Source organism: Macaca nemestrina, chromosome 4 (assembly GCF_043159975.1).
Source record: "Macaca nemestrina isolate mMacNem1 chromosome 4, mMacNem.hap1, whole genome shotgun sequence".
NCBI classification, from domain to species: domain Eukaryota; kingdom Metazoa; phylum Chordata; class Mammalia; order Primates; family Cercopithecidae; genus Macaca; species Macaca nemestrina.
In genome coordinates, this window is record NC_092128.1 from 56,155,195 (window position 1) to 56,180,112 (window position 24,918).

Sequence of the window (24,918 nt, forward strand, 5' to 3'; positions counted from 1 at the left end):
GTTAAAATATGTATTTTACTTCTTTAAGGTATAACTATCTTTTCTTAAAAAATAAAACTTTAAAATTAAAAATACAGTTTCACAGTCAACTTATCTGAAACCGTTGGAGCCAAATATGTTTTGGAATTTAGACTCCTTTTAAAAAAAAGACATCATTAGGTGGTTCTTTTGGTAAATTGAAATTATGACAACATGATTTCATCCCATGATTTCTTTATTTTATCCAAAAAGATATATGACTCATATAATCTCCATTTTTCTCTATTACTATTAGGAATTCTTCAGGTCATACCCAAGTTGTAGAAGTTTCTTTCTATGCTGTGGCTTTTGAGATCATAAAGGAGATGTCGTTCTTTGTTCCCCTTAATTTATTGACTGATATATTGCCCTAATATCAGAATATTATTTTTAAGAAAATGTCTTCTGCCTGCAGCACTTGGAGAGACATAGCTCGCACAAATGAAAATGTCGCCCTGGCTGAAAAAATGAACAGAGCAGTGACATGCTACAATTTCAGACTTCAGAAATCTGTATTTCATCACTGGCACTCTTATATGGAAGACCAGAAAGAAAAACTTAAAAGTAAATTCTTTCTTAGTAGCAATTACTTTTTGTATCGATTTATTGAAATAATAAAAAAAACTAACAGTTAAGCATACTTTGTATACTTAGAGAACCTGTCTTTTTTATGTCTAGACAATTGTCATGAAATGAAGGTAGAGCTGCTAATTTAAAAATACTTAATGAAATTTGTCTCAAAGGATTTTATTTTAATAGAAAACAGACATATTTAAAATCACATCTTGTGTGCATTTGTGTGTATGTATACATGAATATAAATAGAATCTACTATGAGCTTTTTTATGTAATAGAGACCTGGGTGGGTTCCAAATAATATGGACAGGTACCAAAAGTGACTATTTTTGTAAAGAGGTTTATGCTTTTTACAAATATTACATTTAATGTATATATGATGAAACTTAAAAATTATTTTCTCTTAAGACCTTGGGGGTTATACTGAGTGAGTGGGAGGTACATTAATGTGATCCATGCCCACTCAGTATAACCTCTGAGAGCTCTTGTCTTCCGGTTAGATTTTTTTGCAGCTCTCCTGATAATAACTTGTTGATGGCTGTTGCAAACCAGAGAATCATTTCTTTTTGACTGGCTGTGGTTGGTATCTCAGTTAGAGTGGACCCGCTGAAGATTTTAATATTAGTGTAATGAAGGGTTAGGAATGGTTAATCATAGGACATAAAATTAAATTCAAAGGCATTGGATCTAAATGCTACGTTATGACTGTATTTCTTATGAAAAAGTTTAGAAGTTCTGGTTTTACAAATAACAACCTTGTTTAAAAAAAAAGAAATGATACATGTCTTGAGATTTCTATTGCAGCTATTACATCTTAATTTCTGAGGGCACAGGTGATGTTTCCAGGTTGATAAAGTCTCGAGAGTACTAATGCTATCAAAAGTAATTAATTTCAAGTGTAAATAAAACCAAACAAAAATGATCAGATGTGACATTGGCTCATATTATAAACATGATAGAATATTAAATCACTTTGTGTTTTTTGGAAACAGCTATAACTATTAATATATACAGTAATCTAGTAAATTTCCTTCAGATACACTATTGCGGATACAACAGATCATCTATTGTCACAAGCTGTCCATTATCCTAACAAAATGGCGGAATAGAGCAAGACTTAAGAGTAAAAAGAAAGAAGATGAGCTGGTATTGTATATTGAAACAATTTTTTAAGAATCTGGATTTTTCAGTTATATTCATGTTGCCTCAAATAATAATGCTGTGTGTGGAAAATACTAAAATCCTGAATATTATCTACTTTTGAAGGGATTCTTGTTTTTTTTTTTTTTATTTTTATTTTTTTGAGACAGAGTTTTGCTCTTGTTGTCCAGGCTGGAGTGCAATGGCGTGATCTCGACTCACTGCAACCTCTGCCTCCCAGGTTCAAGCGATTCTCCTGTCTCAGCCTCCCAGGTAGCTGGGGTTACAGGCGCCTGCCACCACACCCAGCTAATTTTTTTGTGTTTTTAGTAGGGACGGGGTTTCGCCATGTTGGCCAGGCTGGTCTTGAACTCCTGACCTCAGGTGATCTGCCCGCCTCGGCCTCCCAAAGTGCTGGGATTACAGGCGTGAGCCACTGCGTCTGGCTGGGATTCTTGTTCTTTAACTTAATAATTTAAAATTTACTTCAGCTATTAGTATATCATTTCTTAATATTGGTTTAGTATGTTCAAAGTAACACTATGATCAGACATAGAAACATGCTGGATTTTTTTTCTGTAGTTACATTATTTAGTAGGAGATATTTTATTAATATTCTTTGAAATACAAAGTAAGGGTAAATAGGAAAGAGAATGTGGGGTGAAGTTAAATTCCCTTCTTTTGTGGTTGCCCCGTGGATCAATGCCCCCACTCGCCTGAATTTGGTTCAGATGTTGAGACCAACAATAGCACACACGCAGCAAAAGAGTATGAGGAGATTTATTACTTATGTATGCTTAAGACAGTGCTAGAGCCTGTGCTAAGCTTTAAGCATCTCAGAGGTTACTTGAGATGCTCTCCAGAAGTTTATAATGTGTAGGTTTTGAGCTGATGGTCTTGTATGCTGTCCTGTAGGCTTTGCCTTTTGCACACTACCTTTTCAGTGTTACCAGTGAAACAGCTCTACTTTGGGTACCTAACACTATATTAGTCTGCTCATTCAGTGCTTTCCACCACTCTGTATTATTAAGCTAGTGTTTTGATCACTGCCCTCTATGCCTGATCACTGATTGTCTAATAGTGAAATAGGTAACAGTACATGACCAGTCCACCCCTGTACACCTGCTTCAGCTAAACATCCCTGAACATAAAAATTAGCCAGGCATGGTGGCAGGCCCGTGTAATCCCAGCTACTTGGGAGGCTGAGTCAGGAGAATCTCTTGAACCCTGGAGGTGGTGGAGGTTGCAGTGAGCCGAGATCACGCCACTGCACTCCAGCCTGGGCAACGAAAGCGAAACTCCTTCTCAAAAAACGAATAAACCAAAAATCCCTGAGAGCAGGCAGTGTTGTTCTCTTAGTAGTCTCTGAATGCTGAGCATGATGTTTTGCACACAGTTGATATATATTAATATATATAATGTATATTGTATATACTATAATATTGTTAAGATATATGTGTATTATATAGTTAATTGTGTGTTTAGAGAACATTTTTTCTAGATACATGATTTATTGACCTAACAATCATTCTACATTCCCTTAAATGGAGGGAGGCTGGCAGGGGTATGCTGGGAGCAGAGGCAGGGAACACCTGTGTGTCAAGCGCTCCACATGTGTTCTTCCTCAGGCTCTAATATGTGTGTGTATATACACACACACACATACATACACACATATATATTACATTAATATATATTACCCCAATATTGTGTGTATATGTTTATGACTGAAATACTTACTACCTTTGTTTATTACACAGTTTTCAGAAGTGTATCAAGAGTTAAAATAGGGACTTCCTGTGATGATAAATTTGGCAATTTCCCAAATACATTACTTCTGACTTCCCTTTTTTGTTATCCGTATGTTAATCACCTTCACTCCATGCACCAATTACCAGTTTTATCATTGCTGCCAGAGCCTTGACTTTGTGGTCCTCACTTCCTCATCTGTGAAAGAGGGGACTAGATCAGCCTTTCAAGGTGGCTGCCTGTGCCAGTGTTTTATGACAACTAATGGAAATGATCTGTAATACTTTGGTGGTTCAGGGAACGTTAAACATGCTTATGAAAAATTATAGTTGTGTAGTAATGATGACAATTATAAATAATGTTTAATTTGTTCTATTCTTGTGTCAAGCACTGTGCTTTATGTCTGTCATCTCTCTTGATCGTTACAGCAATTCCATGGAATTTTAAAATTATTTTCATTGCAGATACTAAAACATGAACTTCAATTGAAAAAATGGAAAAATAGGTTAATACTCAAAAGAGCTACTGCAGAAGAATCCAATTTTCCTGAACAAAGTTCTTCTGAAGGCTCTCTTGTAGATGAGACTCTAAAATGTGACATTTCACTGTTACCTGAAAGAGCGATATTGCAGGTTTGTATGAATACACTATACATTATATACTATAATCTGCCAGGTGTGGTGGCATGTGCCTGTAATCCCAGCTACTTGGGAGGCTGGGACAGGAGAATTGCTTGAACCCAGGAGGCAGAGGTTGCAGTGAGCTGAGATGGTGCCATTGCACTCCAGCCTGGGCGACAATAGCAAAACTCCATCTCAAAAAAAAAAAAAAAAAAATATATATATATATATATATATATATATATATGTATACATATAATCCTACTGTTGATATATTGCATTCAGTTAGAATAAGGTTATTTTTGCCCATTATTTCTTCCTTTACAAATTACCTGTTCCTATCTTGTCTGTTTTTACATTGTAATTCCTATAATTTTCTTACTGGTTTGTAATAGCTCTTTATATTGGCAATATTAGCCCTTTGGAATATATTTGGAGATTTTTTTCCCCTACACTTGATGTTTGCTTTCAGTTTTGCTTGTGGAGTCTTTTGGTGACAGAATTTTTTTTTTTTTTTTTTTTTGAGATGAAGTTTCACTCTTGTTGCCCAGGCTGGAGTGCAATGGCGCAATCTTGGCTCACTGCAACCTCCGCCTCCTGGGTTCAAGCGATTCTCCTGCCTCAGCCTCCAGTGTAGCTGGGATTACAGGTGCCCACCACTACGCCCAGCTAAAATTTTTTCTATTTTTAGTAGAGATTGAGTTTCACCATATTGACCAGGCTGGTCTCGAACTTCTGACCTCAGGTGATCCACACACCTTGGCCTCCCAACGTGCTGGGATTACAGGCATGAACTACCATGCCCGGCTGATGACAGAAATGTTAAATCTTTGTGTAATAAAGTCTGTCATCCTTGCCCTAATTATTTCTCTCTCTGTCTCTTTTTAACTTTTATTTTAGGTTCAGGGAGTACATGGAAAGGTTTGTTATATGTAGGTAAATCGCGTGTCATAAGAGTTTGGTGTACAGATTTATTTTGTCTCCCAGGTTATAAGCCTGGTATTCAATAGATACTTTTCTGATCCTCACCATCCTCCCACTCTCTACCGTCAAGTAGATCCTGGTGTCTGTTCCTTTCTTTGTGTCCGTATGTACTCAGAAGTTTGGCTTCCACTTGTAAGTGAGAATGTGCAATATTTGGTTTTCTGTCCCTGTGTTAGTTTGCTTAGGATAATGGTCTCCAGCTCCATCCATGTTGCTGCAAAGGACATGATCTCATTCTTTTTAATGGCTGCATAGTATTTCAATGTATATATATATACACACCACATTTAAAAAAATCCAGTCTACTGTTGATGGATATTTAGGTTGATTTCATATCTTTGCTATTGTGAAGAGTGCTGTGTTGTCCATATGCAAGAATGTGTCTTTATGGTAGAATGATTTATATTCCTTTGGGCATATACCCAATAATGGGATTGTTGGGTTGAATGGCAATTGTGTTTTATGTTCTTTGAGAAATCACCAAACTGCTTTGCACAATGGCTGAGCTAATTTACATTCCCACCAGCAGTGTGTAAGCATTGCCTTTCTCTGTAACCTTGCCAGTATCTGTTATTTTCTGATTTTTTAATAATAGCCGTTCTAACTGGTGTGAGATTTACATTTCTCTAATGATTAGTGATGTTGAGCATTTTTTCATATGCTCATTGGTTGCGCACATGTCTTCTTTTGAGAAGTGTTTGTGTACTTTGCCCACTCTTTTAATGGTGGTGTTTTTTTCTTGTAAATTTAAGATCCTTATAGATTCTGGATATTAGACTTCGGTTGGTGTGTAGTTCACAAATTTTTTATCCCATTCTGTAGGTTGTCTGTTTATTCTGTTGATAGTTTCTTTTGCTGGTAGAAGCTCTTTTGTTTAATTAGGTCCCATTTGTTAATTTTTGTTTTTGTTGCAATTGCTTTTGGCATCTTCATTATGAAATTTTTGCCAAGTTCTATGTCCAGAATGGTATTTCCTAGGTTATCTTCCAGGGTTGTTATAGTTTTAAGTTTTACATTTAAGTCTTGAATCTATATTGAGTTGATTTTTGTATGTGGTGTAATGAGGGAGTCCAGTTTCAATATTCCGCATATGGCTAGCCAGTTATCCCAGTATCATTTATTGAATGAAGAGTTATTTCCCTGTTGCTTGTTTTTCTTGATTGTGTAGATGTGCGGCATTATTTCTGGGCTCTGTTTGTCTATTATTTCTGGGCTCTGTTTGTCTGTTCCATTTGTCTATATTTCTGTTTTCGTAACAGAACCATGTTGTTTTGGTTACCGTAGCCTTATAGTATAGTTTGAAGTTGGGTAATGTGATGTCTCCAGCATTGTTCTTTTCACTTAGGATTACCTTGGCTATTTGGGCCCTTTTGTGGTTCCATATGAATTTTAAAATAGTTTTTTTCTAATTCTGTGAAAAACGTCATTGGTAGTTTGATAGGAATAGCATTGAATCTGTAAATTGCTTTGGGCAGTATGGCCATTTTAACAATATTGATTCTTCCTATCCATGAGCATGGGTTGTTTATCCATTTGTTTGTGTCATCTGTGTTTTCTTTCTTTCAGTGTTTTTTAAATCTTGTTGTAGACGTCTTTCACCTCCTTGGTTATGGCTGGTTATAGCTGTATTCCTATTTATTTTATCCTTTTTTTGTGGCTGCTGTGAATGAAATTGAATTCTTAATTTGGCTCTCAGTGTGGATACAGAGTCTCACTCTGTCACCCAGGCTGGAGTGCAGTGGTGTAACTTTGGCTTACTGCAACCTCTGCTTCCTGGGTTCAAGCGATTCTCATGCCTCATCCACCCAAATAGCTGGAATTACAGGCATAGGCCACCAAACCCAGCTAGTTTTTGTATTTTTAGTAGAGACAGGATTTACCTATGTTGGCCAGGCTGGTCTGAACTCCTGGCCTCAAGTGATCTACCTGCCTCAGCCTCCCAAAGTGCTGGGATTACTGGCATGAGTCACTGTGCACAGCTAGTACAGTGATTTCGTATCCCAAAACTTTGTTGAAGTTGTTTGTCAGATTAAGTATCTTTTGGGCAGAGATTATGGGGTTTTCTAAGCATAGAATCATATTGTCTGCAAACAGGGAGTTTGACTTTCTGTCTTCCTTTGAGTGTCTTTTATTTCTTTCTATTGCCTGATTTCTCTAGCTAGGACGTCCAGTACTATGTTGAATAGGAGTGGTGAGAGAGGGCATCCTTGTCTTGTTCTGGTTTTCAAGGGAAATGCCTTCAGCTTTTGCCTGTTCAGTAGGATGTTGGCTGTGGGTTTTTCATAAATGGCTCTTATTATTTGAGGTATGTTCCTTCAGTGCCTAGTTTGTTGAGGGTTTTTAACATGAAGGGATGTTGAATTTTATTGAAAACCTTTTCTGCCGGGCGCGGTGGCTCAAGCCTGTAATCCCAGCACTTTGGGAGGCCGAGACGGGCGGATCACGAGGTCAGGAGATCGAGACCATCCTGGCTAACACCGTGAAACCCCGTCTCTACTAAAAATACAAAAAAAAAACTAGCCGGGCGAGGTGGCGGGTGCCTGTAGTCCCAGCTACTCCGGAGGCTGAGGCAGGAGAATGGCCTAAACCTGGGAGGCGGAGCTTGCAGTGAGCTGAGATCCGGCCACTGCACTCCAGCCTGGGCTACAGAGCAAGACTCCGTCTCAAAAAAAAAAAAAAAAAAAAAAAGAAAACCTTTTCTAAATCTATTGAGATGATTGTGTGGTTGTTTTTAGTTCTCTTTATGTGGTGTATCACATTTATTGATTTGTGTATGTTGAACCAACCTTGCATCTTAGGGATGATGCCTACTTGATCATGGTGGAGAAGCTTTTTGATGTGCTGCTGGATTCGGTTTGCTAGTATTTTCTTGAGGATTTTTGCATCCATATTCATCAAGCATATTGACCCAAAGTTTTCTTTTTTTGTTGTATCTCTGCTGGGTTTTGGTATCAGGATAATGATGGCCTCATAGAATGAGTTAGGGAGGCATTCCTCCTCCTCAGTTTTTAGAATAATTTCAATGAGAATGGTACCAGCTCTTCATTATACATCTGATAGAACTCAGCTGTGAATCCATCTGGTCATGGGCTTTTTCTGTTTGGTAGGCTTTTATTACTGATTAGATTTTTTTGTTTGAGACAGGGTCTTGCTCTGTCACCCAGGCTAGAGTGCAGTAGTGTGATCATGGCTCACTGCAGCCTCAACCTCCCAGACTCAAGCAGTAGTCCTCCCACCTCAGCTTCCAAGTAGCTGGAACTACAGGCATGTGCCACTATGCCTGGCTAATTTTTGTATTTTTCTGGTATAGAAAGGCCACTATGCCTGGCCTTTTTACAATCTTACTGTCATGGCTTACTGATTTGATTTTGGAACTCAATATTAGTCTTTACAGGGATTTAATCTTCCTGGTTCACTCTTTGGAGGTTGTATGTTTCCAGGAATTTATCCATTTGTTTTAGGTGTAGAAGTGTTCATAATAATCTCTGAGGGTTTTTTGTATTTCTGGGGGGATCAGTGGTAATGCACCCTTTGCCATTTTTGATAGTGTTTATTTGGATCTTTTTTTTTTTTTTAAATTAGTTTATCTACCAGTCTACCTTGTATTATTAATTCTTTCAAAGAAAAAGCTCCTGGATTTATTGATTTTCGTATGGTTTTTTGCCTCTTAATTTCCTTTAGTTCATCTCTGACTTTAGTTATTTTTTGTCTTCTGCTAGTCTTGGGGTTGTTCTTGTTTCTCTAGTTCCTCTAGTTGTGATATTAGGTTGTTAATTTGAGATCTTTCTAACTTTTTGATGTGGGTGTTTAGTGCTATAAACTTCCCTCTTAACACTGCTTTGGCTGTGTCCCAGAAATTCTGATATCTTGTATCTTGTTTCTCATTAGTTTAAAAGAATTTCTTGATTTCTGCCTTAATTTCATTATTTATCCAAAAGCCATTTAGGAGCAGGTTTTTAATTTCCATGTAATTGTATGCTTTTGATTGATAGTCTTAGCATTAATTTCTATATTTATTGCATTGTCTGAGAGCTTGGTTGGTATGATTTTGGTTTTGGGGAATATGGTGAGGATTGTTTTATGCCCAGTATGTGCAGTTGATTTTAGAGTATGGACCATGTGCAGATGTGAAAAATGTATGTTCTGTTATTTTCGGATGGAAAGTTCTGTAGATTTATATTAGGTCCATTTGGTCAAGCGTTGAGTTCAGGTCCTGAATATTTATGTTATTTTTCTGCTTCGATGATCTGTTCAATACTGTCATTGGGGGTATTCAAAGGTCCCACTATTATTGTGTAGTTATCTAAGTCTCTTTGTAGGTCTCTAGGAACTGGCTTTATGAATCTGGGTTGGGCACATATATATTTAGGATAGATAGGTCTTCTTGTTGAATTGAGTCCTTTACCATTATTTAATGCCCTTCTTTATCTTTTCTTGATCTTTGTTGGTTTGAAGTCTGTTTTGCATGAAATTAAAATAGCAGCCCCTGCCTTTTTATGTCTTCTGTTTGCTTGGTAAATTTTTCTCCATCCCGTTACTTTAAGCCTATAGGTGTCACTGCATGGGTCTCTTTAAGACAGTATACCATTGGGTTTTGCTTTCTACTCTGTGCCTTTTAATTGGGGGCATTTAGCCCATTTACATTCAAGATTAGTATTGATCCATGTGGATTTGATCCCGTCATCATGTTGTTAGCTGGTTATTATGCAGACTTGTTTGTGTGGCTGCTTTAGAGTATCACTGGTCTATGTACTTAAGTGTGTTTTTATAGTGGCTGGTAATGGTCTTTCCTTTCCATATTCAGTGCTTTCTTCAGGACCTCTTGTAAGGCATGTCTGTTGGTAACGAATTCCCTTAGCATTTGCTTGTCTGAAAAGTATCTTATTTCTCCTTTGTTTAGGAAACAGCTTGGCTGGATATGAAATTCTTGGTTGAAAATTATGTTTTTTAAGAATGCTGGATATAGGCCCCCCAATCTCTTCTGGCTCGTAGGGTTTCTGCCGACGGGTCTGCTGTTAGCCTGATGGGGTTCCCTTAGCAGATGACCTGCCCTTTCTTTCTAGTTGCCTTTTTTTTTTTTTTGAGTTGGAGTTTCGCTCTGTCACCCAGGCTGGAGTGTAGTGGCACAACCTTGGCTCACTGCAACCTCCACCTCCCAGGTTCAAGTGATTCTCCCGCCTTAGCCTCCTGAGTAGCTGGGATTACAGGCACGTGCCACCACGCCCGGCTAATTTTGTATTTTTAGTAGCGATGGAATTTCTCCATGTTGGTCAGGCTGGTCTCGAACTCCTGACCTCAGGTGATCCACCAGCCTTGGCCTCCCAAAGTGCTGGGATTACAGGCATGAGCCACTGCGTCCGGGCCTAGCTACCTTTTTTCTTTTCATTTTGACCTTGGAGAATCTGATGATTATGTGTCTTGGGATGGCCTTCTTTTGAGCATTTTTCAGGGGTTCTCTGCATTTCCTGAATTTGAATGTTGGCCTCTCTGGCAAGATTGGGGAAATTTTAATGGACGATATCCTGAAATAATGTTTTCCAAGTTCCTCGGTTTCTCTCCCTCTCTTTTCTCTTTCAAGGACACCAGTGAGTCATAGATTTGGTCTGTTTACATAATCCCATATTTCTTGGCGGTTTTGTTCATTATTCTTTATTGTTTTTTTCTTTATTTTCATCTGACTGAATTATTTAGGAGAGCCAGTTTTCAAGCTCTGAGATTCTTTCCTCAGCCTGGTTGATTCTGCTGTTAGTACTTACAAGTACATTATTGTGTTTTTCAGCTCTATCAGATCAATTTCTTTCTTTCTTTTCTTTTCTTTCTTTTTTTTTTTTTGAGACAGAGTCTCACTCTGTCTCCCAGGCTGGAATGCAGTAGTGCAATCTCGGCTTACTGTAGCCTCCACCTCCTGGGTTCAAGCGATTCTCCCACCTCAGCCTCCCGAGTAGCTGCTATTACAGGCATGTGCCACCAAACCCGGCTAATTTTTTGTATTTAGTAGAGATGGGGTTTTGCTATATTGACCAGGCTGGTCTCAAACTCCTGACCTCAGGTGATCAACCCACCTCGGCCTCCCAAAGTGCTGAGATTACAGATGTGAGCCACCACGCCTGGCCTGTTTCTTTCTTACAATGGCCATTTGGTCTACCACCTCCTGTATTGTTTCATTATACTCCTTAGACTTCTTCGATTGGGTTTTAACTATCTCCTGTATATTGATGATCTTCATTCCTGTCCTTATTCTGTATTCTACATCTGACATCTCACCCATTTCAGCGTGGTTAAGAATCATTGCTAGGGAACTAGGGCAATTGTTTGGAGGTAAGAAGACACTGGCTTTTTGAGTTGCCAGAGTTCTTACACTGGTTCTTTCTCATTTGTGTGGGCCGATATCTCTTTAATCTTTGAAACTGCTGTCCGTTGGATGGATTTGTTTGCTTTTTTCTTCTTTGATGCCCTTGGGGTTTGATTATAGAATAAGGTGGTCTTTTGACTGGCCTTGATTCTAGTATACTCCTGGATGTTGGAGGACCCCCCACCTCTGATTACTATCTCCATGCCCATGTTTCTTTTGTTGGGTGTTCTGTTCCACAGGGCTCAGTCAGGCAGGGGCTGCAGTTGGCATACAAGCCATATCCTTGCCAGATCAACCCTTGTCTTCTGTCTGTATGCTTCCTGGGAAAACATGAGATTGCCGGGGAACACAGATTGTAGAGAGGAATGAAGCTGGGGACCAGCCTGTCTGGGCTCAGCATGGAACCAAGAGAACCACTGCAACATGGGAAAGAGTGAGTGGGTGAGCGCCCCCAGGGGGATTCATACTCTCCACAGGGACCTGTGCAAAACTGGGAATGGCAGAATCCCCTTGGTTTCCCCCTAAACCTCCCTACTGCACTATAGACTGAGGTAGAATTCAGGCAGAAGTGGTACTGCTGGGTTGGAAGCTCTAGTGGGTGTGGCCCATCTGGCTATGAGAGGCAAGGGTGGGTGGAGTTGGCCACCCTGCCATCCAGGTCTTTCCAGGGCAATAGGAGGCTGCACTTCTCAGCAAATTCAAGCAGAAGTAGGATTGCTGGTCTCTAGGCTGTAGCAGGCATGGCTTACCTGTCTGCTGGTGGTGGTGGTGGCTGGGGACGCTCACCCTGCCATCTGGGTATTTCCTGGGACAACAGGAAGCTCTGCCCTCTAGCTGAGTTCACATAGGAGTGGGAACATGGGTCCAAAACATCTAGCAGGCATTGTCTGCCTGGTTACCAGTGGCGGGAGTGGGTGGGGTTGCACACTCTGCCATCCAGGTATTTCCCGGGACAGCAGGAAGCTGTGCCCTGCATTCGAGTTCATATAGAAGCAGGGCCGCTGAGCTGGAAGCTCTGGCACCTGGTTACCAGTAGTGGGGTGGGTGGGGTCATGGGCTCTGCCTGCCATCCAGGTGTTTCCTGGACCAACAGGAAGCTATGCCATCTGGCTTAGTTCACATAGACGTGGGGCTGCTGGGCTGCAAGCTCTAGTAGGTATTGCCAGCCTGGCTACCAGTGGTGGCGGCAGGTGGGGACACCTGCCCTACTGTCCAGGTGTTTCCTAGGACAACAGGAGACTGCACCCCCCAACTGAGTTCACACAAAAGTGGGACCACTGGGTTGCAAGCTCTAGCAAGTGTTGCCCACCGGGGTCCAAGTGGCAGAGGTGGGTTGAGTGGCTGGCTGAGTAAGGGCTGAAGCAGGACTGCTGGGCTGGAAACTGGTGCCTAGCCCTGTCCAGCAAGGAGGGGTGGAACAATTTTACTGCTTCCGGGTACTGCAACCGCAGCCTCTGTTGGGGCTGTAGTGCTGGTGCTGGTCTGCTCCAGGGCCCAAACCTTGTAGAGGTCCCCTTGCACTAAGGAGTTGCCCCTCAAAAATGTCTGACTGGCTTTCTGCCTCAGTCTAAAGTGTGGTAGCAGGGTGTTGGGGGAAGTCGGGGGGATTCTCCCATTCCCAGTCTTCCACAAGTGCTTGTAAACAGTGTGAATCCCCCTGGGGGCTCTCACCCACTCACCCTTTCTCATGTTGTAGTGGTTCTCATGACTCCATGCTGAGCCCAGACAGGCTGGTCCCCAGCTTCATTCCTCTCTGCAATCTGTGTTCCCCTGCTGCCTTGATGGATCGAATGTTGTTTCTCAGATGGTTGGCCTGCAGGGTCAGTGTTCACTAGCCCTTTTGTTTTCTGTGAGATTGGTGTACATGAGCTGTTTCTAATTTGCCATCTTGGCCCCTCACCTATTTGTCTTTTTAAATGTCATATTAGTATGTCATTCTTAGTTGTTTTTCTAAGCCATATCACACTCCTTCCTACACTCACGCAGCTATCTTTTTTTTTTTTTTTTCCTGTGAACTCCTGTGCCTCTGACTGCTAATGTTCCTTTTTTAATCAGTGGCTGCTCTAGGATTTACGATATGCATTTTAGATAGCATGGACTATCTTCAAATAATGTTATGCCACTTTACATTAAAGGACCTAACAAGATTATGCTTTTATTTTCTCCCTCCTGTGCGTTGTGCTATTATTGTCATTTATTTTGCTTTTATAGATTTATAAACTCTACAATATAATTTATTTTTGCTTTAAATAGTCAATTATAGGCCAGGCGCGGTGGCTCACACCTGTAATCCCAGCACTTTGGGAGGCTGAGGCGGGCAGATCACCTGAGGTCAGGAGTTTGAGACCAGCCTGCCCAACATGGTGAAACCCTGTCTCTACTAAAAATACAAAAATTAGCCGGGCGTGTTGGTGTGTACCTCTAGTCCTGGCTACTTGGGAGGCTCAGGCAAGAGAATCTCTTGAACCCTGGAGGCGGAGGTTGCAGTGAGCCGAGATCGCACCACTGCACTCTAGCCTGGATTACAGAGTGAGTCTCCATCTCACAAAAGAAAAAAAAATAGTCAATTACATTTTATCCAGCATACATTTTTCTGTTTTTAGCAATCTCAAACTTGTAGGAAAGTTGCAAACACAGTACAAAGAACATTTTTTCCTGAATAATTTGAGAGTAAGTTGCCGACATGATGCCTCATCAACCATGAATATTATTGATGTATTTCCTATAAACAGGGCATGCTTTTACAGTTGACAATCAAAATCCTCCCAATTCAGGTTTCTTCAGTTGTCCCAAAATGTTCTAGCAAAAGGACCCTGTCCAGTTCATATGTTGCATTTGGTTGTCATGTCTCCTTGGCCTCCTTCAGTTTGGAATAGTTCCCCAATCTTTCTTTAATTTTCCTAACCTTGACATAAAGATTAGGGATGTTTTATTGTAGAATGTCTCTCAATTTGGACTTGTTTTATGTATAATATCTGCATGAGTAGACTACTGTTAGGTGTTTTTGTTAGAAAGATCATAGACATGGTCTCATGACATCATCTCAGTGGCACAGGACTTGGATTTGGGCTGTTCACTTCTTCTTGGGCTCCATCTATCACCTGCCTTGGGCTCCAATACCCCACAATAAACCATGCCTCCTCAATTTGCCTTCGTTTTCCCACTTGGGCTCTGATATTTCACTCTAGGCCATTCCTCCTTGGAGACACCCTCCTCACTTTTCTTGAGCTCCAAACTCTGAGCCAGGATGGCCCACTGATTGGATACCCTCCTTTCCACACTTGTTCTGATATACCTGCCCTGGGCCACTTTAGCTCCTCCCATACCCTTCATCTGGCATGGATGCCTACTCTGCTTGGCCCAACCTAATGACTTTAGGATTGAACTATATGGGAAGGAGAAAGGAAAAGGGTAACAGAAGGGATTCAATTATTTTTTAGTGAAATTAAAACCCCAGAAAAACATATTTTATATTTCTCCACAAATTGTTCATTTTTGGTACTCTTTCTTTTTCTGTAGATCTGAGTTTTCATCTGGAGCTATTTTTCTTCAACATAAAGAACCTCCTTTAATATTTCTTGAAGCTCAAGTCTGTTATTGCTAAGTTTTCTCAGTTTCATTTTTCTGAAAAAGCATTTTGCCTTTATTTATAGAATTCTAGGCTGACAGGTTTTTTTTATTCATTCTATTTTAAGATACAATTCCATCATCCTCTGACTAGCATTGCTTTAAATTGGTTAGGGGCTAAATTTTTTTTCTGCTTTTGTAAGTAATGTGTCTTTTCTTCTTGTTGCTTTTAAGATTTCTGTCTTTATCATTGAGTTTTCAGCAGTTTGATTATGATGTGCCTTTATGTGATTTTCTTTATGCTTGTCCTATTTGGAGTTCATTGAGCTTCTTGGATCTGTGGGTTCATATTTTTAGCAAATTTAGAAAGTTTTCAGCCATTATTTCTTCAGCTATTTTTCTGTCTCCTTCCTCTTTTTTGGGACTCCAGTTATACAAATATTACATAACTTAGATAACTTAGTATTGTCCCATAGGTCATTGAGTTTCTATTCATTTTTTGTTAGCCTTGTTTTTCTTTCTGTGCTTCATTTTGAATAGTGGTTATTGCTATTTCTTTAAGTTTAGTAATTTTTTAATGCAAGTGTCTGATACACTATTAGACTCTTCCAGTGAACTTTTAAATTACAGATATTGCATTCATCTCTAGAAGTTTCCTTTGGTTCATTTTTAAAATCCCACTTCCCTTCTTTTTAAGTTCATTTTTTTTTCTTTATATCCTTGAACATTTTTATAATAGGTGTTTTAAAGAATCTGTTTACTAGTTCTGTTATCCTTGCAACTTCTCTGTGTTTCTATTTTTGGTTTCTCTCTTAGTTATGTGTCGTGTTTTCCTGCTTCTTTACAAATCTAGTATTTTTTTATTATATGTTGGATAATCTTATAGGTTATATTGTTGAGTGTCTAAATGTTGTCTTTCTTTGAAGAGAGTTGAATTTTGTTCTGATAGTCAATTTACTTGAAGATAAGTTTAATCTTTTCCATTTATATTTAAGCATTTTAAGGGAAAATCTAGAGTAACTTTCACACTAAGGCTAGTTTATCTCTATTTCTATCATGTGACATTTCTGGGTCTTTATTGAATGTCCCAAGTATTCAATGACACATCTCCAGTTTGGTTTGTTTTAACTTATAAATTTCTCAATCCTGTATGAACTGTACTAGTGACTCAGCTTACAGGTCCCTGGTATATGTTTTGTCCCTGGTAGATATTTTTTGTTCAGCTTCATGGTATCTCACTCTGTGCATACACAGCTTCGAATACAGTCAAAGACTCAAGAAGATCCATATGCGTATTTCTCAAGCTCTCATTCTGTGTAGCTCCCACTTTTCTGCCCTAAAATTCATTCCAGCCGCCTCAACAAACTTGAACTCCGAGATCTGTCTTCTTGGCTTAGTGAGACTATCTGGCATCCTTTCTTTCTTTCTTTCTTTTTTTTTTTTAAATTATACTTTAAGTTCTAGGGTACATGTGCACATCTGGCATCCTTTCTACCATAAGTAGCTAATATACGTCCCCAAGTAGTAAACCTGGGCTATCATGGATCTTGTGTCATTTTTTTCCCCTTCTTTTGGAGATCACAATACTGTGCTGCCTTGTTATCCAACATCTAAAAGCAGTTGTTTCATATATTTTTTCCATTTTTTATATTTGTATGTTGGGAAAGATAGCCTAGTACCAGTTACCTTGTAGGTGACTGTCTATAGTTTTCTGAACTTGCATGGTAGCCAACTTCAGCCATAATGGTTTCTGATTGTCCTTCTATGGGTTTCTTCTTTTTTTTTTTTCCAGTTTCTTACAGAGTTTGTCTAAACTCTTATTCTGAACTGAATGTTGTGTCCCTTCAAAATTCACATGTTGAATTCCTAGTCCTCATTGTATTATATTTGAAGACAGGGCCTGTGGAGAGTTGATAAAAAATTCAATGAGGTTAAAAGGGTGGGTCTCTAATCCAATAGAACTGGTGCCTTTTTAAGAAGAGAGACACCAGAGCTCTCTCTGCGCCATATGAGGATGCAATGAGAATGTGGCTTTCTGCAAATCAAGAAGAGGGCCCACAGCAAGAAATGAATTGACCAGTTTCTTTATTTTGGACTTCATAGCTTCCAGAACTGCGAGATATATTTCTTTTGATTAAGCAATCCAGTTTGTGTTTTTTTTTTTTTTTTTTTTTTAATGGCAGCCTAAGCAGACTAAAACAACTCTTTAATTTTCATCATGCTAAATCCCCCACTTCACTGCTCTTTGCCTTTACTTTCCATCCTTCTTCACTGAGAAAATATATGCCATCAGGTAGGAACTCCTTCAGCTTGCTTTCTTACCTCCTTCCTCAATCCTGTTTTTCTGATCTCCCTACCCTGTTTTCAGATGTACTTTCATCTGTACCTACTTTTCTTCCTTTTCTGTTCTCAAGAAATTTTGCCTATATAATGTGTGGTATTTATATCAGATGCTTTTATTTAATTTCTGCCATAGGTAGAGATATTATTTACTTTTGGGCCATTATTAATATCAGTTCTGAGTAAATGAATTGTGGTTGACAGAAAGCTGTATAATTAACTTTAAATACAAGATTATTTGTCAATATAATTTTTGTTGCCTCTTAAGCAAGGTACTCAATTGTCGACCCATACTGAATCATACCTGGAGGTCTAGGACTATGTTCCTTGATTTACAGGCCTATGTAAAATATTTAGCAATTAAGTGAATATATCGTAAGATTTAAGAAGTTAGCAAGTTATTCGAAGGAGTAATGTCTCCAAACTGGCAGAGTAGAACCAATCTGGCTTCATTCTGCCCCTCAGAAAATGAGCACCAGGATTATCACCATCAGTATCCCAGAACTCAAGTCTGAGGCTGAGTTGATCCCTGGGTATACAAAGAAATGAAAAACTCTCAGCAGACAGTAAGAGAAATGGACTTCTCTGTGATGCACTCCTCTGATTTACCAGGGACCATGCAGAAAATTCCTCCGCAACTCAATTTCCACACTGGAAAAAGTGAAATTGAGGTAGCCAGCCAGCCTCCCCACTATCTTGAGTTTCTTCGCAGGAAAACTGTTCTTGTGAAGGAACAAGAAGCATAGTGAGTGCCTGTAGGGAGAAAAACCCCTGAGAGCAGTTAGAGACAAAGAGCAACCTCAGCCCTTGAAATTCTGCTCTTTATCTTAGCCAAAGGAGACACTAAATCAGAGTGGCTGTTCAGCAGCACCATGCTCTAAGAGGCACACTGCATGGGTCCTCTGGGCACAAACCTCTAGCCAGTGTTCTTCTCACACAGTTGGAGTGTTCCCTCTGGGGCCTCCTCCACCAACCTATGATGGGCAACACTCTGAACGTTTGTGAGAACTGAGGCAAACCTGGATGGACTTACAGCACTATCTAGTGCTGAAAAGCAGGTAGCAATCTAGCATTAATGGAACTCAACAGGCAAACTGCAAAGAACCTCCAAGCAAACATATCTTAGAAAAAGCAAAACAAGCTAGACAGCAAGGACTGAAATAAATTACTAATTCTTCAGTGCCAAGCCACAGATACACATTCATAAAAACAGCAAACAGAGAACCATGATCTTCCCAAACAGACAAAGCAGGGAGCTAGTGATTAATATTAATAAGATGGTAATGTGTGAGTTTTCACACTGAGAATTAAGAATAACAGTTCTAAGAAAACTCAGTGACCTCCAAGATAACACACAAAAGCAGTTTATAAATTTATCAGATAAATTTAACAAGGATATTAAAAATTTTTTAGTGTTTTAAAAACTCAAACAGAAGAGATGGGCATGGTGGCTCAGGCCTGTAATCCCAGCACTTTAGGAGGCCAAGGTGGTTGGATTACCTTAGGTCAGAAGTTTGAGACCAGCCTGGCCAACATGGTAAAACCCCATCTCTACTAAATAAAAAAAATAGCCAGGTGTTACACACGCCTGTAATCCCAGCTACTTAGGAGGCTGAGGTACAAGAATCACTTGGACCCAGGAGGTGGAGGTTGCAGTGAGCCGAGATTGTGCCACTGCATTCCAGTCTGGGCCACAGAGTGAGACTGTCTCAAAACAAACAAAAATGGCCAGATACAGGGACTTATGCCTGTAATCCCAGCACTTTGGGAGGCCGAGGTGGGCAGATCACAAGGTCAAGAGTTTGAGACCAGCCTCACCAACATGGTGAAACCCTGTCTCTACTAAAAATATAAAAATTAGCCAGGTATGGTGGTGTGCACCTTTAATCCCAGCTAGTCAGGAGGCTGAGGCAGGAGAATTGCTTGAACCCAGGAGGCAGAGGTTGCAGTGAGCCAAGATCACACCACTGCACTCCAGCCTGGGCAACAGAGTGAGACTCCATCTCAAAAAAAAAAAAAACCCTAAAACAACAACAACAACAACAACTACACTTAAACAGAAATCCTGGAACTGCGAAATGCATTTGCTGCACTAAAAACTTCATTAGAAGCTCTCAATAGCAGAATGGATCAAGCAGAGAAAAGAATCAGTGATTTCAAAGACAGGCAATGTGAAAATATGCAAAGGAGAAAAAAAAAAAGAATGAAAAGGAATGAAGAATGCCTACAAGATATAGAGAATAACCTTTAAAGAGCAAATCTAAGAGCGGTTGGCATTCAAAGGGAGTTGAGAAAGAGCAACGGTTAGAAAGATTATTTAAAGAAATCATAACAGAAAACTTTTCAAACCTAGAGGAAGATATAAATATCCAAGTGAGGAAGGTCAGAGATCACCAAATAGATTCAACCCAATTACCCAATTAAGACTACCCCAAGGCATGTAATAAACTCATAAAGGTCAAGGTCAAAGAGGATTCTAAAAGCAGCAAGAAAAAAGAAGGAAATAACACATAAAGGAGGTCTGATTTGTCTGGAAACAGCAAACAGTGGAAACCTTGTAGACCAGGAGGGAGTGGCACAACATATTCAAATTGCTGAAGGAAAAAACTGCTAAATGAGAATACTGCATTCAACAAAAGCTTTCTTTCAAACCTGTAGGAGAGATAGTCTTTCCCAAACAAAAGCTTAGAGAATTCATTGACACCAAAGGCTTCTTAACAGGAAATGCTAAAGGAAGTTCTTCAATCTGAAAGAAAAGGACACGAATGTGCAAAAAGAAAACAGTTGAAGGTATAGAACTCACTGGCAAAAGTAAGTATTCAGACAAATTCAAAATCTTCTAATATTGTGTCATGGTGTGTAATCCACTCATCTCTAGTATGAAGCCTAAAAAATCTATTGAAAATAATAACTATAGCAACTTGTTAAGATATAGACAACATAAAAATACGTGAATTCAGACAATAAAAAGTCAAAATATGTGGTAGATTGAGTTAAGGTGCAGGGTTTAAAGTTTTTCCTTTGTTTGTGATCAAAGTTCAGTTGTAATCTGTTTAAAATAACTTGCTATTTCTATAAGATGTTTTTGGTAATTCTCATTGTAACTATAAAACTAAAACCTATAATAGATACACTAAAAATAAATAAATAGATACACTAAAAAAGGAAGAAAGGAGAGACCAGTTTGGCCAACAGAGTAAGACTCTGACTCTTATTTTTTCAATTAAAAAAAGTTGAATGAATTAAAAAAAAAATAAAAAACCAAAGTTGCTTTTGTTGTTTATTTCTAGTTTTATTCCATTGTGATCAGAAAAGATACTTGATATAATGTCAGCTTTTTGAATTTGTTGAGACTTGATTTATGTCCTAATTTATGGTCTATCCTGGAGAATGCTTCACATGCTAAAGAAAACATTGTATATTCTCCAGTAGTGAGATGAAATGTTCTGTAAATGTCAGTTAGGTCCATTGGTCTAGGGCGTAATATCACTCCAATGTTGCTTTGTTGGATTTTCTGTCTGCATGATTTGTCCATTACTGATCTATTAATGTTTGCTTTACATATTTGAATGTTCCAATATTGGGTGCATATATATTTACAATTGTTATATCTTCTTACTGAGTTGATTCCTTTATCATTATAGAGTGACCTTCTTTGTCACTTTTTACAGTCTTTGACTTGAATCTATTATATCTGATATAAGCATAGCTACTCCTGCTCTTTTTTGGTTTCCAATTACTTGAAATATTGTTTCGTTGTTGCTGTTGTTTTTGGACAGGGTCTCACTCTGTTACCCAGGCTGGAGTGCGGTGGCACGATCATGGCTCACTGAAGCCTCAACCTCCTGGGATAAAGCAATCCTCCCACGTCAACCTCCTGAGTAGCTGGGACTATAGGCACATCCCACCACACCCAGTTACTTTTTTTTGTTTTTTTTTTTTGTTTTTTTTTTTTTGTAGAGACAAGGTTTCACCATGTTGCCCAGGCTGGTCTCAAACTCCCAGGTTCAAGTGATCCACCGATCCACCTGCCTCAGCATCCCAAAGTGCTAGGGTTACAGGCTTGAGCCACAATGCCTGGACTGGAATATCTTTTCCTATCACTTCACCTTCAGTCTATATGTGCCTATATGTGAAATGGGTTTCTTGTAGGCAGTATATATCTGGGTCTTTAAAACAAAAATCTATTTGCCGCTCATTGTCTTTTAATTGGAGAATTTAGTCCATTTATATTAAATGTTATTATTGATAGGTGTGATGGTTAATATTAGGTGTCAACTTGACTGGATTGAGGGATGCCTAGATGACTGGTAAACTATTGTTTCTAATTGTGTTTGTGAGGGTGTTGTCAGGGGAGATTGATTTTTGATTCAGTGAACTAGGTGAGGAAGACCCACCCTCATTGTGGGCCCCATCCTGTTGGCTGCCAGCACAGCTAGAACAAAGCAAGCAGAAGGAGGTGGGATAAATTTGCTTGCTGCATCTTGTGGTTCTCTTTTTTCTTCCCTGCTGGACACTTGCTTCCTCTCTTCCTGCCCTTGGACATCAGACTCCAGGTTCTTTGGCCTTTGGACTTTCACCAGTGGCTTCCTGGGGGCTCTTGGGCTTTTGGCCACAGACTGAAGGCTGTAATGTCAGATCCCTTAGTTTTGAGGCTTGTGGACTTGGACTGAGCCACTATTAGCTTCTCTCTTTCCCCAGCTTGCAGATAGCCTATTGTGGGACTTCACTTTGTAATCATGAGAGCCAATTCTCCCTAATAAACTCCCTTTTATATATCCATATATTCTATTGGTTCTGTCCCACTGGAGAACCCTAACTAATACAATAGGTAAGGACTGACTACTGCCATTCTGTTACTTGTCTTCTGGTTGTTTTGAAATTCCTCTCCTTTCTTCCTTTTTTACTGTCTTCCTTCGTGCTTTTTCTGAATACTTACTTTTCTCTGGTGGTAATGTTTTAATTCATTGCTCTTTATTTTTAGTGTTAGCAATCCTCCTGCTTTGGCCTTTCAAAGTGTTGGGATTGGATTACAGGTGTGAGCCGCCATGCCCAGCCTAAACATGACTTTGGAAACTATACAAACACATGGATATTAATAACATACTCCTGAGTAATTAATAGGTCAGTGAAGAAATTAAGATGAGAATTTTTAAATATCTTAAGTTAAAAAATGAAAATAAAAACACACCGAAACAACATACCAAAATCTATGGGATACAGCAAAATCGGAACTAAGAGGAAAGTTTATAGCAATAAATGCCTATATCAAAAAAAGAAGCATTTTAAATAATGATGTACCTCAAGAAACTAGAAAAGAAGAACAAACCAAACCCCAAATTAGTAAAAGACAGGAAATAATAAAGATCAGGGCAGAAATAAATTAAGACTGAAAAAATGCAAATGATCAACACAACAGAAAGTTGTTTTTTTGAAAAGGTAAAATGGACAAAACTTTAGTTAGACTAAGAAAAAAAGAAGACTCAAATAAAATCAGAGACAAAACATGAAACATTGCAACTGATACCATAGAAATACCAAGGATCATTAGAGACTATTGTGAACATCTGTGCAAACAAATTGCAAAACATAGAAGAAATGGTTACATTCCTAGATACATGCAGCCTATCAAGATTGAACCATGAAGAAATAGAAAGCCCAAACAGACCCATAGCAAGTAATGAGATTAAAGCAGTAATATAAAGTGACCCATTAAAGGAAAGCCAGATCTGATGGCTTCACTGCTGACTTCTACCAAATATTTAAAGAATAGTTAATACCAATTCTATTGAAACTATTCCAAGAAATTGAAGAGAAGGGAATATTTTCAAACTTACTCTATGAGGCCAGCATTATCCTGATACCAGAACCAGACAAGGACACAACATAAGAAGAAAACCACAGGCTAATATCCCTGATTAGCATAGATGCAAAAATCTTCAACAAAATACTAGCAAATGGAATACAACAACATGGCAAAAATTATCATTCTCCATGATCAAGTGGAATTCATCCCAGGGATGCAAAGATGGTTCAACATACACAAATAAATAAACATGATACATCTCGTTAACAAAATCAAAGACAACCGTATGATCATTTCAATAGATGCTGAAAAAGCATTTAATAAAATTCAACATGCTTTTATGATTTAAAAAAAAAAAAAAAACCCTCAACAAAGTGAGTATAAAAGGGGCCAGGCGTGATGGCTCATGCCTGTAATACCAGCACTTTGGGAGGCCAAGGCGGGTGGATCACGAGGTCAGGAGATTGAGACCATCCTGGCTAACATGGTGAAACCCCGTCTCCACTAAAATTACAAAAAATTAGCTGGTCGTGGTGGCAGGCACCTGTAGTCCCAGCTACTTGGGAGGCTGAGGCAGGAGAATGGCGTGAACCCATGAGGCGGAGTTTGCAGTGAGCTGAGATTGTACCACTGCACTCCAGCCTGGGCGACAGAGCGAGACTCCATCTCAGAAAAAAAAAAAAAAGTGGGTATAGAAGGAATAAACCTGAAAAAATAAAGACTGTATATGGTGAACCCACAACCAACATCATACTGAATGAAGAAAAATTGAAAGCCTTTCCTCTAAGATAAGCAATAAGGCAAGGATGCTCACTTTCACCACCTTTATTCAACATAGTAGCCAGAGTCCTAGCCAGAGCAACTACACGAAAGAAAGAAAGGGTATCCACATTGGGAACGAGGAAGTCAAATTATTCTTGTTCATAGAGGACATGATATTATATTTTTAATTTTAATTATTATTATTATTATTATTTTCTTTGTAGAGATGGAGTTTTGTCATGTCGTCCAAGCTGGTCTCGAACTCTTGAGCTCAAAGAATTCTCCTGCCTCAGCCTCCCAAAATGCTGGTATTACAGGCAGGAACCACTGCACCCAACCTAATATTGTATTTAGAAAAACATAAAGACTCCACCAAAAAACTGTTAGAACTGATAATCAAATTCAGTAAAGTTGCAGGATAAAAAAATCAGCATATTAAAATCAGTAGCATTTATATATGCCAACGGCAAGTAATTTTGAAAAGAAATCAAGAAAGCAATCCCATTTACAATAGTTGCAAAAAATATAAAATATCTACGAATAAATTTAACCAAAGAAGTGAAAGATCACTAGAAGGAAGACTGAAACACTGATGAAAGAAGTTGAAGAGAACACACAAAAAATGGAAAGATAGCCCATGCTCATGGATTAGAAAACAATCAACAAAGTGAAGAGGCCACCAACGGAATAGGAGAAAATATTTGCAAACTGCCCATCTGAAAAGAGATTAATAACTCAAATATATAAGGAACTTATTAGCAAAGAGAACAAATAATTTTATTTTGAAATAGGCAAAAGATCTGAATAGACATTTCTCAAAAAATGACATACAAATGGCCAAAAAGTATATGAAAACATGTTCAACATCACGAATCATCAGGGAAATGCATACCAAAAGCACAATGAGATATCATCTGTTATCAAAAATACAAAAAATAACATGCTTATTAGGATGCAGAGAAAGGGGAACATTCATACACTGTTGGTGGGAGTGTAAATTAGTA

General features: G+C 38.9%; 1 protein-coding gene across 18 annotated transcripts in view; it reads left to right on the top strand.

The window, feature by feature from the left end:
• LOC105475890 (F-box and leucine rich repeat protein 13) overlaps nt 1-24,918 on the top strand; it is a 273,121-nt gene that overhangs the window by 46,027 nt on the left and 202,176 nt on the right. For 17 of the 18 annotated variants that reach the window (XR_011621591.1, XM_071093958.1, XM_071093972.1 and 14 more), the window contains 3 exons: nt 434-582; nt 1,631-1,740; nt 3,948-4,115. The exons of the other annotated variant lie outside the window; for it this stretch is intronic. Coding sequence is in view for 16 of the 17 variants with exons in the window: in XM_071093958.1 (XP_070950059.1) it covers nt 434-582; nt 1,631-1,740; nt 3,948-4,115 (427 nt within the window). In the remaining variant the exon portion in view is untranslated. The remainder of the gene's footprint in view (nt 1-433; nt 583-1,630; nt 1,741-3,947; nt 4,116-24,918) is intronic. 18 annotated transcript variants of the gene reach the window in all.